An 18,281-nucleotide genomic window follows, 5' to 3' on the forward strand; every position below is an offset into this window, starting at 1 on the left:
AATAATTTTTTCCAACTGCAAAATAATAAACCAGTCCCTGGCCCTCTTCACCTCTTGTATCGGTTATTGATTGCTTTATATGTTACTCTGTATGTCCAATGTATGAAACCCACTTATTGTACAGCGCTGCAAAATATGTTGGCGCTTTATAAATACATGTTAATGTAATGTAATGTAAATGCATCAATATCGCTTCATTAGTACTAGACACCTTCTATTTTCTCCTTAAATATAAACTGAAGGTATCAACTAGTATATTCTTTTATTTCAATCATTTGTGTTAAGAATTTTCACCATTAGTGATGAGCGAATTTTTTGGACAGGCATGGATTTGCAGCAAATTTCCGCATTGGCGAATTGTTTCATGAAACTTCTGTGAAAATTCACAGTGGAAAAATTAGTCGCGCGGAAATTTGTTTTGTCACGTGTCAAAAAAGGGCACGGTTGCGTAAAAAAAAGACGTGGGCAACAAAAAAAAAATAGCGGGTGACAAAAAATCGTGCAACAAACGCGCCGTTTCGCTAATTTTCTTGCTGTTTTGCAAATTTTATGGCGAAGCGAAACGGGACAGATTCACTCATCACTATTCACCATTTCTACTTAAAGGGGTGGTTCACCCTTAAGTTAACTTTTAATACGTTATAGAAGGTCCTATTCCTAGAACCCTGCAATTAAGTCTTCACTATTTATTTTTGGTAATAGTTTTTTAATTATTTGCCAACCTCTTCTACATCTTTCAAGTTTTCAAATGGGGGTCCCTGACCCCAGCAGACAAAAAAAAACTATTACTCTATGAGCGTACAGTTTTGTAATTGTTACTTTTTACTCCGTATCTTTCTATCCAGCCCCTCTCCTACACATATTGAAGTCTCTCATTAGAATCACTACCTGGTTGCTAAGGCAAACCAGACCCTAGCAACCAGATAGCTGCTGAACTTTCTCTTTTCTGGAGAGCTGCTGAACAATAAGCTAAATAACTTAAAAACCACAAAAGAAATTAAAAACAATTGCAACTGTTTCAGAATATCGATGTCTATGTCATACTAAAAGTTAATGTAAAGGTGAACAACCGCTTTAACTAGTAGTATTTCCATAAAAATAAAAGGTTAGCATAGTTTCTTGATTTATACACAAATGAGTGGGATTTCTGTACAGGGATGCACAATATTAAGTGCCCAAAGTTAGCAGAATCCTGTAATTGCTAATACACCACTACCCATTTGTTCGTATAGTAAAGGAACCTTGAGATTGTAAACTTCATTGGGGCAGGACTATTGTGAATTAAGTATAATCTCTACAAAACACTTTGAAAAATGTAGGTGCTATATAAAGGCAGGGTCAGACTGGGCCGGCCCTGTATAAAGGTTAATAAAATGTGGCTTTTGTCTATTTCTCTCATGTTTGCTGTCTTACCTACAAAAAGATGCAGGTCTAACAGCAGTAAAAGAAACACGAAAGACTAGCAAAATAATGAAAGAACCAGGCCTGTTCTGGTATAGAATATGCACAAAGCAGAGTTTGCATTCCATTAGGAAAAGGGGTCATCCCAATTACAGGTGCTGCAGCAAGCCGGACTCTTCCATTCCTTAGCACATGGTCTATTCTGAAGCCTGTTCTCACTTTGAATGTTGGCTTGCTTGTTCATGTCTTCCGCTCCAGATATCATAATGTGCATTAATGGTCTTGAGGGACACAGTGGATCCTGAAGTCTTACACAGGAGACAAAGCAGCATCAACACATTCCTCTTTATACTGAGGAATAATGGAGCTTTGATGAGTGCTTTTCTAATTCCTCACTCCACAATCAGTGAAATTACAAAGCAATATTTCAACTGTTTCTTACGCAAATAATCAGTATAATAGAAAAAAAATCTGTTTAGGATTAGTAACCACTAACAGATAGTCATAAGAAAATAGGTGTATAATATTGCATATTTGTGTATTCTGTGTTGGCCTCTCTCTCATATGCGGTGCTGTCAGGCCACTAAGCTGGGCTCTGGAGAGACAGAGCATCATCCCTGAGTACAGAGTGTGACAAATGCTCATCCTACTCTGTAGAAAAGAATCTAAAAAGAGAATCTGCTACTGATAATGTCTAAAGGTTTGATAAAAACTGCCAATGGACGAAGTTGCCAGCTTATTGGCCCATGTATGGGGCCCTCAGACAGACCCACCCAATTAAACTGGCCAAAAATCGGGCAGATGTTGGACAGGTTTAAAAGTCCAGTTGATACGAGGAGCACATTGGCTTGTTGAAGTAGTCTTTGCCCCACCGACTTACATCCCTTTAATGTGATTTAAAGATTTGGCCCTCGGGCCAGACAGTCAGATCAACCTGATATCGCCCACCTCAAGCTGTGAAAGATCTGCTGGTTTGACAACCTTGCCAAATGAGCGAATGTTTCAGTGTATGGCCGCCTTGAGGCAGTGGAAGATTGGGCCGAAGCAGGCAGGAATGACCCACTGATTTAGAAGTGAGAGTGTCATTTGTTTCATTGAAAACAATCTTGGAGGAATGTGCCACAGGGAGAACAGAGAGCCATTTGCCTACAATGCATGATTCAGAACAATGAAAAGTATACTTTAGAAATGCAACCGATTAATGTTTTTACATTGTTATTCCTCTTTATAAAATAAATTGTCATTAGGAATTAAGGTTTTAGCAAAATCACACAATTTAATAAGGGGTAAACTGTTAGTCGATTTTATAAAATACCCTATCGGTAAAATGTGATTTGAAATTCTAGGATCTAATCATTTGGAATCGGTGCAGACTATACCCAACTTGCCTCTTGATGTGAACAGCCTGGGAACCAAAGGCATTACAACTGAAATAGAAATGTTCAAAGACTTAAATGTTTTGGGCACAAAACATGCATCTTGCACCCCCCTCAAAAACATCTTTTTGTTGACAACATAGCAAAGCTATAGATACTCACCTTTGGAAGGGTGTCTTGCTAAGTGCATAAACCACTTGCTGGTACAGTAAAAAGTTTCTGCTATTTACAAAACTATTGATTCTTTCCATTCTGCTTCAAAATTTAAACACATTTTGGAGAGCACCCCATAGTCTACCTACATGGGCTAAAGGTGCAAGGTTTGCTCAAGTCTTGTAACCCAGAGCAACCAGCGCTCCCTTGTGCTCTATGTTAATGATGTAGTTGTGTAGGCTTATCTGCTAAACAGGGGTTCTGACCTTTCCCTCTGCCAGGTCTCATTTACTTATAAGTATTATAAATGAAGTTATACATCCAGATACCATCTATTTAAAACAGGAATCCTGAAATTACAGGTTTGGTTCTTAGGTGCCTGCTATGACTAATGTTAAACACATGTTTTACATTGCCAATAAAGGGGTTGATCACCTTTAAATTAACTTATAGTATAATGTGGAGAATGATATTCTGAGAGAATTTGCAATTAGCCTTTATTTGTTATTATTTATAGTTTTTAAATGATTTGACTTTTTGTTTAGCAGGTCTCCAGTCTGGAATTTCTGGTTGCTATGATCCAAATAACCCTAACAACCAGACAGTGGTTTGATTGAGAAACATGAAGATGAATAGGAGAGTAAGTAAGAAATATGAGATAAGTACGGTAATAAAAACAATTACAGTACAAATAGAGGCTCCCAGAGCAAGAAATGAAGACCAACTGAAAAGTTGCTTAGAATTGGCCATTCTATAGCATACCAAAGTCAACTTAAAGGGGAACTCTCCTTGTAAAGCAGTGATCCCCAACCAGTGGTTTGTGAGCAACATATTGCTCCCCAACCCCTTGGATGTTGCTCCCAGGGGCCCCAAAGCAGGTGCTTATTTTTGAATTTCTTGCTTGGAGGAAAGTGTTGATTGCATAAAACCCAGTGTAAAGCCAAACAGAGCCTTCTGTAGGCTGCCAGTCCACATAGGGACTACCAAATAGCCATTATAGCTCTTATTGGCACCCCAGGAACTTTTTCCATGCTTGTGTTGCTCCCCAACACTTTTACCATTTGAATATGGCTTATGGGTATATAAGGTTGGGGATCCCTGCTGTAAAGAAAAAGTCAAAACTCTCTGAATGGTTTTGGACCTATCATACTAGTCAAGCTCTTTTGTTAGGTGCTATTTCAGTGTAAAAGGGATTCTGGGGGCCACATCGTTGAATTACAAATTCCCTTTAGTTCTTAAAGGCCATACAAGCATTTTGTGTCTGCTGCCATGGGATTTATATGCAGCTACAGTTGTCTATACTAGGGATGCACCAAATTCAGAGCTTTTAGATTATCCAAATACCGAATCCTCGATAAAAAAATCTTAGGTAACTAACAAGTCCAAATCCTAGTTTGACTATTCAGATCTGAGAAAAATAAAGAAATTGCACATTCAGTTGTTCACTGCTTTAAAAGCACATGACTTCAGCTGATCACTTTGGATTGGGCCAACCCCTACAGATAGTGCTGGATTCAATGCACACATTATAGTGTGTCTGTGTACCATTGCTGAACACTTAACCCCACAGCATCAACTGGGGGTCAGGACAAAACTATGATAGCTTGAGCATACTCCGAATGGTACGCATTACCTTATTACCGAATGTAATATATAAGTAAATATGGGCTACCTGCCAGGTTGTCTATTTCTTTCTCTTGCAGCAGACTAACGGCATCGTCGTCCCCTTCCAGCATTAGCTCCGTTTCCGCGTTCTGATTAACGGCAGCCTGGCTTCGGAAAGTCTTCTTCGATTTCATCACATCTTCCTCTGTGCCTTTGGTACACACAAAAACAAACACTGATTATCAGCAAATCATTTCATCAGAGCAAATGTCCCATTATTCAGTGTGGGGGGCACACAATGACACACCAGGACTGAAATTACAGTTTGCTTTTATTTTAATAATCAAATTGTTCTATAGCAAACAACTTTCAGCCCAACCGATTGCTACAAACAGGCCCTGGTGCTTATAGGCTGTCAATTTTTCAGTTCAGAAAGGCAAATTTTGAGAAGTAAATCCCAAGATGCAAATGTTTCAAAAGGGTAAGTTTAACAAAGCATTAAGCTAAGTATAGGGTTGCCCCCTGGCCTGACTGGCCTGGCAGATACTAATCATGCTCAATGCCACTGATATTAACAGGGAAAAAGAGAGAAATACAGAAAGGCTGGTATTGTTTAGCAGAAAATGTGGCACCCCTAGCTACGCTTTGTGTTTTGTGCTTCTGTACCAGCCCAAGGCACCCACAGCCAGGGAAGATCTGTGCCCCCAAAGATGCCCAAGTAGCCCCCCATCTTCTTTTCAGCTGATTCACTGCACATACTCTGTGCTGCTGTCACTTACCTGAGCTTAGGGACTCACTCACAATATACTGTATATATTAAGGATGCACTGAATATACTACTTTGGGATTCGACCAAACCCGAAAATCCTTTGTGAAAGATTTAGCCCAATACTGAACCGCATCCGAATTCTGACTGGCATATACAAATTAAGATAAGGAAGGGTCAAAGAGAACCACACTCGCAATGCCGAATTTTGCCCAAATCCCGAACCAAATCCTGGATTCAGTGCATCCCTAGTATATATAGAATATAGAATTCACACTGCAAGGCTAATTAGTATTTCATTTAGGTTAACATTACATGGTAACAAAAAACAGTGTATTCTGCAACAGAATTTAATAATCAGCATAGCATAACCCTCTATGACAGCCAAACTTCATTTTCTCCTTGATTATTTGTGATGACCCCTAAGCTTAGTTTCTCAACGGCCGCTCAGAGCGCACTGAGCATGTGCAGTGTCACTGACACTTCTAATAAAATCCAAGATGGGAAGCTCTTGTGCACAACTTTGAAGCCCTGGATTAATACTGTTGTAGGGAAGCTGTGGGCTGGTTGTATATTAAGTACAGAATTTATAGCCATATTTCTTGTTAGGCTTTAGCCCTCCTTTAATACGTGCAAAATAGACACCTGTCTTATTCTGAATAAAACTTTTAATGTACATTCTATTCCCAAATACATGCTAACAATAACTGATGTCAGCTGAAGACCTTTTTTGTTTGATGGACCCCTGGGCTAGAGGTCTCTGGTAGGCTCCAGGTACCCTAGTAGGACACTGATACACCATAGTACCAAGCATAAGAAGGAATTCAAGAATAAATAATCACCAGAGCATCTTTGTTATCCAAAATAAAAAAATAATTTGACGTTACATTTTATTTTAATAAATACGTCTGTATTATAGAAGGACTCTGTTGCTCAGCAGCGCGGGGTTTATGCATTAGCTTCACACAAATGCAGTGAAATTGATTTTAGCATGGATTTCACACAGAACTAGGTCACACAGATTTTGTGGAGGTATGGAACAAACATTTATCTAAATGAATGGTCGGACTAGAGGACCTTTTATGAATTAAAGGCACATTAATCAATATAACAAGCACAGGAGGAGTGAGGTCTCCCAAGGGCGGTCTCATTACATGGCTTGTAAAATACTGTCCTCCCACAACACTGCTTTAACACTCAACAAATCAAAAGCTGACTGGAAAAAGGGCTTTGCTGGTTTATTATGCAAGCAGGCCAATGCTAAGTACAGTGCCCATTACTCATTAACCCCTTGTGCTCTTTGAATAAAGGCTGTCTGTATGCAAGGCTGAAAAGCAAACCATCTGACGTTAGCCTTAATATATGGCCTAATACCCTCGCTGTCAGACTCAACACTTACAAGGGGCCACATATGATACAGCCGCCTTTCTATTGTTTATCTGCAGACGCAGTCTTCTAACCTTTCCAATTCTGGAACTAACCTATACATATAGTAGATTGATATCACTTGGGCTCAGCAGGGCCCCAAACTTATACACCAATAAACGTACAGAAATTTACTTTGTATAATATTATTATTATTATAACTTGTATAAATTTCATGGATGTATTTACATATCTATACAGGTGCCTATATAATCAAAAAGTCACCCGCATCAGCTGCCGCTAGACCAAACCTATTGAAATCCTGCCATGGAGCTGGGGTACAGGGTGAACCTAGGCAGGGGAGTGTCACGTGTAGAAGTGACGTCACACACAGCCACCCTAAGCACCAGACCTAGATATAGCCCTGATAAATTCTATTTATTTTCTTTAAAAATATAACTTTTTACATTAATGGATCAGTCTATGTATCCCTTAGCAAGCTGGAGCCATAAAAATTCCTTAGATATCTCTAGCCAGTGGACTTGCCCTAAGTGAAAAGCACCATTAAATGTGATTTATTTCTGCTGTTCCGTATAAGTAGAAAAAGAGACAAATGCAGTCCCCATGGCATCACCCCAATCCCCCCACTCAAATCTTAAAATGGGCAATGAGGCTGCTCTGCGGGTAGCACTTCTGTCTTGCAGTGCAGGGGGCCTGCATTTGATTCCAGCTTTGGCACTACCAACAAATAATTTGTATGCCCTCAAAGTGTCTGCATCAGCGTCTGACTAGGCCGCCGGGGTACCAGGAAAAAACCCAGGGTACTCCCGCCATCCGCCATTTCCCTCCCCCGACGCACCGCAGGTAAGTTTCTTTTAGGAGCTCTCAGGGGAGGGGGCCGGAGGGTGTTGGGGGGGCCACTGGGGGGTGCAGGGGTCCCTGAGGCAGAAGCCCCGGTGGGCACTGCACCCTCCAGTCCGACCCTGGTCTGCGTAGGTTTCCTTGGGTACTTTGGTTTCGCCCCAGGTACAGTGGCATAACTACCAGGTTGCAGGGAATGTGAATGCAGCCAGGCCTGCACCCTCTTGGGGCCTTGCTTTAGGCATGATGGAGTCTCAATGTAGGTGAAACAGCAGAGATATTTGCACACACAAGTGTCTGGAGGAGACAGCTGTACCCGGGCCCGGTCAATGCTAGTAAAGCCACTCTCCTGGTACTCTGGTTTGTGTGTGAAAGTAATAAGAACCTTAGATTATAAGATCAACTGGCAAAGGGACCAATGTGTATAATCTCTGCCAATTGCTGTGGAAACATGTTTGTGCATATATAACAGATAATATGTAATAATAATTAAAAAGTCAAAATGCTTTTTTTTTTAAATGAAAAAAAGCAACACACATTGACTTCATACATCTTGGAATCTGGCACAGTATTTGTGCATATGCTTTGGGGCCTCTCTCATAGAAGCAGATCTATAACTCATTTCAGTGATATTAATACTAATGGGACTGCAGAAAATTGCAGTGACCTAACAGCCTTCTCCTTGCCGGGTAACAAGGCCACTTTTTGTCTTTGAAAATTATCCGCAAGTCATCCATCTCCATTAATTCCCAATATGGCTCATGGAGTTCTTCTTGAAAGGGAAACCAGGATACCCCACAACTCAAGGAAACAATTTCAATCAGAGCAGAGACACAGGATAATTTGAGCGGCTTGCAACTTAATCACCACATAATTTCAGGCCTCGGAGCTCCGGCGGCAGATGGGAAGGAGTCAAACAGCACAAAATAAGCTGAAGGAGACAGAAATAGAGGCTGCTCCGCCGCCACACTTTATTCTTCCCTTTACAATTAACCTTATTCACTCGCCCAGACTAGATCACACATAGGTCAATTTAGGTTTTTGCTGTGTGCGCAATTTAAAAGAGAAAAGACGCCCAATTTCTTCACATTTATGGAATTTCGTGTCGAGGCCTGGAATCGGCTTTTGGGATTAGGCAGAGTGTTTAGGGAGCCAGGCGTGTTGCAGAAGAACAAGCAATGAACATTGCTAGGGTAATTGCTGGGTTTACTAACAACCAAATATCCCATCCGCCTCCTAATTATATAAACGCACGCCCATTTGCTGAAAAGATATAATTGTATAATTGCCTATATAAACAAGGCACTAGATTTCGGATGCCACAACGTCTCTTTACAAAGCTATTTGTGCCTGAATGTGATTGGGCCTTTGTGCCGTGCCGCACTGAACGGCAGATAAGGGCAATTTATGCAGGGAGCTGGCCTTCATCTTCACAAAGCCCAGGGCAAGGGAAAGTGAACCTCGTCACTGTGTTACCTAAACGCACTCACAGGAAATCCTAATGTTGCAAAGAGATGGCAAGGGTTTTTTTTTTTTTTCAATTAACCACTTCAGTGCCAGTAGGTACTCTACTTCTTGGTAGCGGCTTTTCCTTTTACGTGTACATTATGTTGGGCAATATACAGGAGTACAACGCTATGCAAGCAAATATCAAATTCTGATATCAGATTTTTTTTTCTTGAAGCTCAGAGAAACAGCATCAGGTTCCCAGGGTGATTCCGGGAAACTGGAGTTTGACAACCGCTTGAATTTCAGCATTTTCTTTGAAACAGAAGAAATAAGTTGTTAGTGTCTGTTCTCCCACTGTAACCTTTTGTTACTGAAAACAAGAGCTTATAATGTAATTCTAGGACAACAGGAATGGGGCGTGGGGTACACAAAGCCCCACTTTATGTGAGCAAAGGAGGGCCCCCCCCCCCTCCTTTGCTCACATAAAGTGGGGCTTTGTGGAAATGATTTCCAGATTTTGTCCACAATCAGCCTACCTGATAGAGTTGCCATCTGGCTGGTATTTAACTATCCTAAACAGTAAATCACCAACTAGGGCTGGCACCGGTATTACAAACTTACCAGATATGTATTTGCCAGTAAATTTGTAATACTCTATAAATTCATCCCCTTTCTTCACCTTCTCTGCTGCTGATTAGCCTTTATGGTGACAGGCCTACCTCTGCCCAGCCTATTTCCCTGCCCAGCCCGCTCATTTCCTGGCCCCATTTGGCTTTTCCATGCTCATTTCCCCAACCCTTAAGTCAAAGCCCCACCCCCTCAAATGAGGTGGCAATCTGATTAAAATAAAGGTGGCCATACATGGTAAGTATTGATCATTTGGCAAGGTCCCCCTAGGCCCAAATGATCGTATTACAATTAAGGGGACAGGAGGAAAAATTGAAGCAAGGACCGCATCAATGATCCGATGCGGTACCCGACCTGACGAAAAATCAAGACTGTCCAATCGACATCTGCCCAATTTTTGGCCAGATATCGTTTAGGGAGGCCTGTCTGAGGGCCCCACATACCGGGCAGATAAGCTGCCAAGTCGGTCTTAAGGACCAGAATTGGCAGCTGAAATTTGCCTGTGTATGGCCAGCTTATAAGGGAACTATCATGGCTGGAGGTGCCTTGCTCAGTAGTACAAATAGGCATCACTATTTACTCCAGTTACACTTAAAACCCAGCCCCACCATCAACTGGGCTCTCTCTTCCTCTTACCTCACCACAAAATATATTCCATTCAAAAGTGTTCCTACTTGTAAAACTCATAATAAGCATGCAGAGTTGTGCAGTGGGGTTCACAGACACCATCTCCTGCCTGTTCAGATCCCTTTCTCACAGTTCACCAGCACATCTGCATGTAGGCTCCATGTAATGGGAGTGACTGAGGAGGATCCGACCAGACAAATGATGGTGCCTGTGAACTCTGATGCACACCTCTGTGTATGAGGAGTTTACAAGTAGGAACACTTTTGAATGGAATCTAGTGTGCAAGGGAGGTAGCCCAGTGAAGGCCAGTTGACAGGGTTGGTGTTAAGGGGTAAGTTCTCCTTTAATGAAAGGGGGGAAAAAAAGTTTATCTTGATCCCATACCTTCCAGTGCTCCCAATGTAGGTGTGATAATAATTTTAGTAATAATTATAACAGTAGTATTAAAAATGCAATGTAGGCATTTCTCTTTTTTAACAACTCATGGGAGCACTGGCTCATCCAGAAGTATGTGTTGAAACAGGCACTGCTGATGGGACTCTTCTATAAACAACTGAATATTATAATATAATTAAGCAGTGATCCCCAATCAGGAGCAACATGTTGCTCCCCAACCCCTTGGATGTTGCTCCCCTCAAAGCAGGTGTTTATTTTTGAATTCCAGGCTTATGGGCAAGTTTTGGTTGCATAAAAAGCAGATGTACTGCCAAACAGAGCCTCCTGTAGGCTGCCAGTCCACATAGGGGCTATCAAATAGCCTTTACCTTGAAATCAGAATCACAAAACTTAAGAAATAAATACAAATGGAGAATCACACTGAGGCGTGATCTTGTCCACAAGTACATTGGCTGCAGCTAAGCTAAGGGTCTAGGAGTTCATGTAAAGTGCAGAAACCAGCAGATACATCAAGCTACTGATTTCCAAAGAATGAAACAATTTGACCATTTTTCCTTAAACCAGCCCAGACTGACAGCAAAAGGCTACTTTAAGATACATATAAACAGTAACTATTTATTAGACTGGTGTGGGCCCTTTGAGACACTGTATAATTATAATACCAAGGGCTTAATTTTGAACCCCAGTCCAGACCTGAACTCAGGTGTCCTGTTCAGATACAATGGAATAAAGCGTTAAACCATTAAGTATAAAACATAATAGAAATGAATGTTCTGAATCTTCTAAATTAATTAATGAATGATAAGGTTCTGAACTATTGCTGAGTTGGGTAGGTGGGGAGGGAAGCCGCATCAAGGACACATTGAGGGAAGAGAAATGGATCAATATTAGTAAATTTTCCATTTCATGCTTGCGCAGCTTGGAAGCACTGACAATATAGCCTGATTATGTGAGTTACCTCGGTTTAACACATCGAAAGGTTATTACGGAAAGCACGGGAAATGAAGTGCAACTCTTTATATTGACAGGGCGGCTAATAGAGTTTACACATTTTCTAAGTCACATAAAGCAGTTTCACAAGTGGGTTCAGCAGCAGGTTTGGTGTTTTTTCTTTTTACCTTCAAATCACCAATTTAGAAAGTCTCAACGTCAGCAGTATTCTTGTGTTCAGCTATTCTATAACTCCAGTGGAAGGTAACATAGTAATAGAAAAAGACTCGGAAAAAGGGGAAATGGTGCACCCTAATCCAATATGATTAAATGGAGTGCTGAGAGGGAGATACTCTGCTGAAGATTATGCAGGGGACCTGTTACCCTAAGAAATAATTCCAAATCCTTTTCTATCATGTAAGTCCAGTACTAACACTATATAAATTATTTAATTCTTGTTTCCTTCAGTCTTGAAATTCCCAGTCATAGCAAGCAGGCAGGCGCCATATTGTGGACAATGTTATTAAACAAGTTTTGTATCATCCTAAAGTCTATGAGCCAGAATGTGGGACCTGATTCACATGCCCATGCACAGGCTGCACAATTATAGGGAGGGGGAATATGAGGAGTGCAGTGGCATCTAGGAAGTGCTGAATGGGAAGTGAAAGTAATTGACTGCCCACCTCTATGCCTGAGACACATAGGTGGGTTAGGCAATATATGACTGACATCTGAGCTTTTTAAATACATTTATAATAGGTATGGATGATTTAATAAGTAATAATTTGGGTTTCATGTTTAATTTGCAAAGGACTTTTATTGTACAGATTTGTATGTGAGTGACAGGTCCCCTATAAGAAAGCATTATACTTGGAGTACAAAGGCTTAAGTGTGTCTAATGCAAAAGCCCATGGCCATCAATATAATGTGCCACTAGCGGTGGAAAAGTGAATTTGTGAACATAATTCATACCTGATGCAAGAAGACTGAGTTTATATAAATGCAGGTAATGAAAATAATAAAAGAGAGTATATGTTCATATATAGCAGAAGCCCGTGGCCTTAAGAAAGAGTATATGTGCAGGATATGTAAGTGCCCATAGAAGATTACATTACGAGTTATGTAGGTGCTTGTACCCACTGTACATGTTGTGATAATGTGGGTGGCTGGGCAACTGTATACAGTACGTGTGTAGCTAACGTAGGTCCTGTAGCCATAGGAAACAGAATATAAGTCTGTAGGCAGGAGAGTATATATGAAGGGAATGGGACTATTGGATAGAGTCTAAATACTTACATTACCGTTACATATGTTCTTTCCTCTGACCAAAGGCTTCTTCCTATGGCTACCCAATAGTCTATATGCATAAGGAATACATGCAGTGTGTTCCCATGGGGAAGAGTACACATACAGCACAACTAGGGAACAATTAGGTACACAAACTCACTCCCTATTCAGCAAACATATGAATAGAGAGTGGGCACTCAATGAGAAGTCTTGTAAAAACCAAGTAGAATGTTATTTGTGTACAAGCAGAGGTAGCTCCCCCCGCTGAAGGTTTAAGGCAGTGCACCTGGGCCTTCCCTAGCCTGTGGCGAGTTTCACACTTACTTTTGGGCCCTTTCTTCTTGTTCTCAGATTCACCTTTTGGCAAGTGACCAAAACATAAATGTGTGAGGACCAGCATGTCCCTGAAACTGAGGGCTAACCTTGGTACCGGAGATGTAAATAATTACATGCATCCACATATGGATTTGTTGAGAAGTTAAAGGGCAAGAATGCTATATTAGCATGGACAGTGTATACAGTTGGCTGATTCTGTGTCTGCGGGGCAAGAGTGATGCTGAGAATCAAATAGATTATAAACCACATAGATATCCCAGGCACTTTAAACTCAGCACCTTTCTAAAGAGTACAAGGGCAGCTGTATGGACAAGGAAAATGTCAGTAATAAATCATTTCTCCGACAAGATTCCATATGAAACACGTCTCTGTTCTGACTGGAGAAACTGCCTTGCTTTGGAACACAGAGCAGATACTCTTGTCTCAAAAAAAAAAAAAAAACTTAAGGAAATATCTCAAAAAACAGTAAGAAAATAGAAAAGGCTTGGGAAAGTGGAAATATATGGCGATTGCCAACAGCATTCTGCTGTAGCTTTCAACTACAAAGATAAGAGAATGAAAACATTATTTTTTAATGTGAAGAGGCTGAGTGCAAAGCAAACACTATACACCCAATAAACACAAAATGGACGGAGAGTGACAAAATAAGTGGAATCATTTTCCATAGCCCAAACATCATTATTCAGGTGGCAGAACAAGCTGGGAACATGGCGTGCGTGACATCAGTTTCTAATAAGCGCAGTGCACTCTCAGCCTTGTGCTTTCTAGGCAAAGCTCTGGGCACAGTACAGCGTTAGACTGATGTACGTAGCTGATGCTCCCCACAGACCAGACTTCATTTTGCAGATACGGTATCAGTACAGTTTCCATGAAGACACCATCAATACTGATTTAGGTCTAGACTAGCTGTTAGAGAAGTATTTCTCGCTTCAAGGTCACAACGTGCTAAAGCAGGCGCGCATCCGCACTGTACAAGTGCTGTCAGCCAGAGTCTTTGCTTTACCTCTTTACTGCCAAGCAAATAACTGATTAACTTTGTCATTCCAGCTCGGTGTTTTTGCTAGCCGAAGCTCTACTGAAATACACCATCACACTTACTTAAGCTGATGGCTTAAATCATTGACACAGAGGAGATTGCTGACTTCAGAATTGTGCGTTAATATTTTATTTCATTTCAGTTTATTCACAAAATGTTAGCTGACAATTTAGCTCATAAGAAGAGGGCTAAGCTGTTCTTCCGAAAACTTGGGAAACAGCAAGATGCCTGGAATACAGAGGTTTACTAGAGTATTACCGAAATAGGATCAAGATCTTACTGGCTGGCACTTTACAACATTAACAAATTGTCAAATTATATGGGGATTGTAATAAAAATCGCAAGCAGTGTGTAAAATGGCGTTTCTACGAATGTTTAGCAATGTTCGCAATGTAATGCTGTTCACTAAACATTTATCACATTGCAAATGTTTAACACCTGCTTGAAGATGGCGTAATTATGACCGTGACTTTTTTATTAAGAAGTTTTATTACATTCACTGCAGGGTTCCGTAACAGGTTCTTTGTAGCGCAAATGCAAAATTTGTTGCAAAGTGCCATTTTGGTTCCATTTGTGACTGTTTTTACCTTTAGCGATACATATTACATTCCCTTATTTGTGTTTTATAAAGGTGGTTTACTTTTAATTTAAATTTTAGTATGATGTAGACATTGATATCTTGAGACAATTTGCAAATGGTCTTCGTTTAATTTTTTCATGGTTTTTTAGTTATTTAGCTTTTTGTTCAGCAGCTCCCCAGTTTGGTATTTCAGTAGCTATTTGGTTGCTTAGCTCTTATATACCCTGCAACTAGGCAGTTGGCCTCACAAAGAAATGGGCTGTTGGTGTCAGTGACCCCCATTTAATAGCTGAAAAGAGGCAAAATAATTAAAAAAACTATTAAAAAATACATAATAAAAACTAATTGCAAGGTTGCCAGGAATAGGACATTCTATAACATACTAAAAGTTTTATTCTATTCTATTGCATTCTATAACATACTTAAAGCTGAACCACCTGAGCTGTTAATTTATAATGGGAATGCATAATACAAAATTCACATTGGAACTAGCAAGGTTTTCCTACAGGGTCTCATCTCTTAACCAAAGTTACACCAGACAACAACCAATGAGAAGAAAGGCCATGTTTCATACTTCGATCTCTTTGTGTTGCCTCTAAATGAACCCCACTGCACTCTATAAGGTCTTGCAAGACATTACCACAATACTAGTAGCCATAGCTACAAGCATAGCCTACATATGGTTGTGCCCCCTTCAAAAATAGGAATAGATAACCTCTGTGCCCAATGGTGCTTTCAGGCAGATTATACAAGGGAAATGCAGGGTTTACATACAACTAGAGATGGTAAGGAACAATGTACAAATCTTTAAGCTTTGATAACTGTATCATGCTCATGTAATGTATGTGATGAAAGGCATAATGCGCACTCTTATTGGAATTATAGCGTTTTTGTTAAGAATCTCTGAAATCTGAGCATAAACATATTTGATCCTTTTTATAGCTATACAATAACCCAGAGACTGCCTATATTTTTCAGCTAGTGAATATTATAGAGGTTACTCTCAAGCCATTATATGACTAGGTCTCAAAATACAGAATAGAGAAAGGCAACAAATTCAGCACTTGTGTATATCCATGGAATACAATTCACCAAATGGTCCATTTGGTTACAGGTACAAAAGGTAGGCTTACACGAAAACAGAAAGGGTTATAGGAGTTCCCAGCATCCAAGCCCGTTGAAATACAGCAGTGCCAGTTTAAAACACATTTACTAAATAGAATTGGTTAAAAAAAAAAAAGGAGGAGAGCACTGCTATAGCAGTAAGGGAGTGCTGACATCTCCACAAGATACTGGCAAACCAACAGCGATGCTACACTGTTTCCTTTCCTATGATTAACACTTTTTAATAAATACAGCTAAAAGGAGTGCAAGTCATAAACCATAAGAACCGCAATGGTAAAGTTCCTTTCAGCAATGGGCTCGATGTAATGAATATTCAGCGAGAGCTACCAGCTGTGAGTGTGATATTAATAGGAAGTAGTACATCTTTATGCCCAAAAGCATTCACTCTCCAAATAAACTATAGTGATAATACTTTGCAGCTGAATAATTCTTCTCTAAACACTGTACCAAATGAGTGAAAAATATATTATATATATATATATATATATATATATATATATACACATACATACATACACATATACATACACACATACACATATATATATGAGAATTAATGAAGGTAACAGAGAAACCTCCCTGCTTCTAGCTTGGTTAGTAATTGCATTCCAGCAGCAGACGCTGAAAGTACATCAAACTGCACCAAATCCTTTGCACATGACAAGCTCATAAATTATTCAACTCATTAGTATTACCAAGAGGAATAGAAATAGCATCGGTGTAAAGGACGTACTCAAACAGAAAAGGGTCATCCTAAAGTTTCCTATGCACTCTATGAGGCCAAACTTTGGAGAGAGGGAGGGGGACGGGACAAACATCTGCTTGCTGAGATGTGAATGAGGGCATTAAAGGAACAGATATGTGCAGTTTCCCAGCTCACCCCACACCTGTGCTCAACTACATCCAAGTGGCGCTTGCGTAGAAGCCATACGTGCATTTGTGGAGGAAAAGAAACTCACCGTATTCAATGGCAGACTTCAGTCGAGCCTCTGAATGAGTAGATCCAAAAGCATTTCGTACGAAACGCCTTCGCCGGCGCAAATCATCCTCCCAGTAATCCAGTCGCCAGAAGTCATGAAGTTGGCTGCAAAATCAGAATAAGGTACTTGTTAGAGCCCAATGACATTTACAATGACATTTATAGAAGGTGCTGATTGTACATGAGATGTAAAAAGAGTAGATAACAAAGGAACAGTTTGGTTTCCATCCCAATGACAATGTTTTGCTCACTGCTTAGCTGTTGTAAATGCTGCCATGTTTCTTTTTACTGCTCCATTATCAATTATAGGCATTCTGGGAGCTATAGTTCAGCAACAGTTTAAAGGAAAACTATACCCCCAAAATAAATAGTTAACATACAGATGATTTACATTATAATTAGTGACCTGTTAAAGAATCTTACCAAATAGGCATATAGATATTGGTAAATATTGCCTTTTTACACCTTTTCCCTTGAGCCGCCATTTAGTGATGGGCTGTGTGCTCCCTCAGAGATCACCTGACAGGAAATAATGCAGCTCTAAATGTAACAGGAAGTAGTGTGGGACAGTAAAAGGCAGAACTTTGCCCATTGATTGGCTGATGGGGCCTAACATGTATGTGTGCCCTTGGCTTGTTTGTGTGCACTGTGAATTGTATCATCCCAGAATGACAGCCCTTAGTACTTAAAATGACAATTTTCTATATAGGATTTTTCAATGGCACATATTTTTATGAAAACAGTCATTTAGATGAAGCAGGGTTTTACATATGAGCTGTTTATGCAATATATTTTTAGAGACCTACATTGTTCAGGTGTATAGTTTTCCTTCAAAATTACAACTTCCCAATCTATTAATGCAATATCAAACAAACTGATTTTTTTTGCCTATAAAATCAGCATTATACAATCTATTTCCAGTCATTCATGGTTTTTAGATCAAAACCCAATTCTCTAATGCTAATATTTCAGCCCCCCAAATGTTTAATTCCTTGACTGATTCACCACACTTCCCTGCTCGTTCTGCTTCATTCAAGAAGCTTCAGACCCAGCAGTAGTACTGTGTGCATACATGTATACACAGGCACAGAGTATTATGTGCACACAAACAGCTATGATTTGCAGATATGGGCAGGTGTGAGTGTAAAGATCCTGCACTGCTGCCTTACACCTACACATCAGAGGGTGTCACCTTCCCTGCATTTGCTGCCACGCTGCTTTCTTTGCCGACACAACTCAATATTTATTTCTGTCTCAAAATGGAAACATTATCATATAATCATAGCAACTTTTCAATTATAAACCTTGTACATGAAGAATGCCTTAAATACTAATAATAAACATCTCCTCTTAAGAGTCAGGAAAATATTTCCCCTGGCAGA

At 40.1% G+C, this 18,281-nt stretch overlaps 1 protein-coding gene across 8 annotated transcripts in view; it reads right to left on the reverse strand.

Moving 5' to 3' along the window:
- The window catches only part of nbea (neurobeachin), a 355,187-nt gene that overhangs the window by 116,533 nt on the left and 220,373 nt on the right, over positions 1 to 18,281 (reverse strand). For all 8 annotated transcript variants that reach the window (XM_012957925.3, XM_002934020.5, XM_012957924.3 and 5 more), the window contains 2 exons: positions 16,880 to 17,004; positions 4,603 to 4,746 (listed from right to left, as the gene is read on the reverse strand). In XM_012957925.3, the coding sequence (XP_012813379.1) occupies positions 4,603 to 4,746; positions 16,880 to 17,004 (269 nt within the window). The remainder of the gene's footprint in view (positions 1 to 4,602; positions 4,747 to 16,879; positions 17,005 to 18,281) is intronic.

This window comes from Xenopus tropicalis, chromosome 2, assembly GCF_000004195.4.
Source record: "Xenopus tropicalis strain Nigerian chromosome 2, UCB_Xtro_10.0, whole genome shotgun sequence".
In the NCBI taxonomy this organism is placed as follows: Eukaryota; Metazoa; Chordata; class Amphibia; order Anura; family Pipidae; genus Xenopus; species Xenopus tropicalis.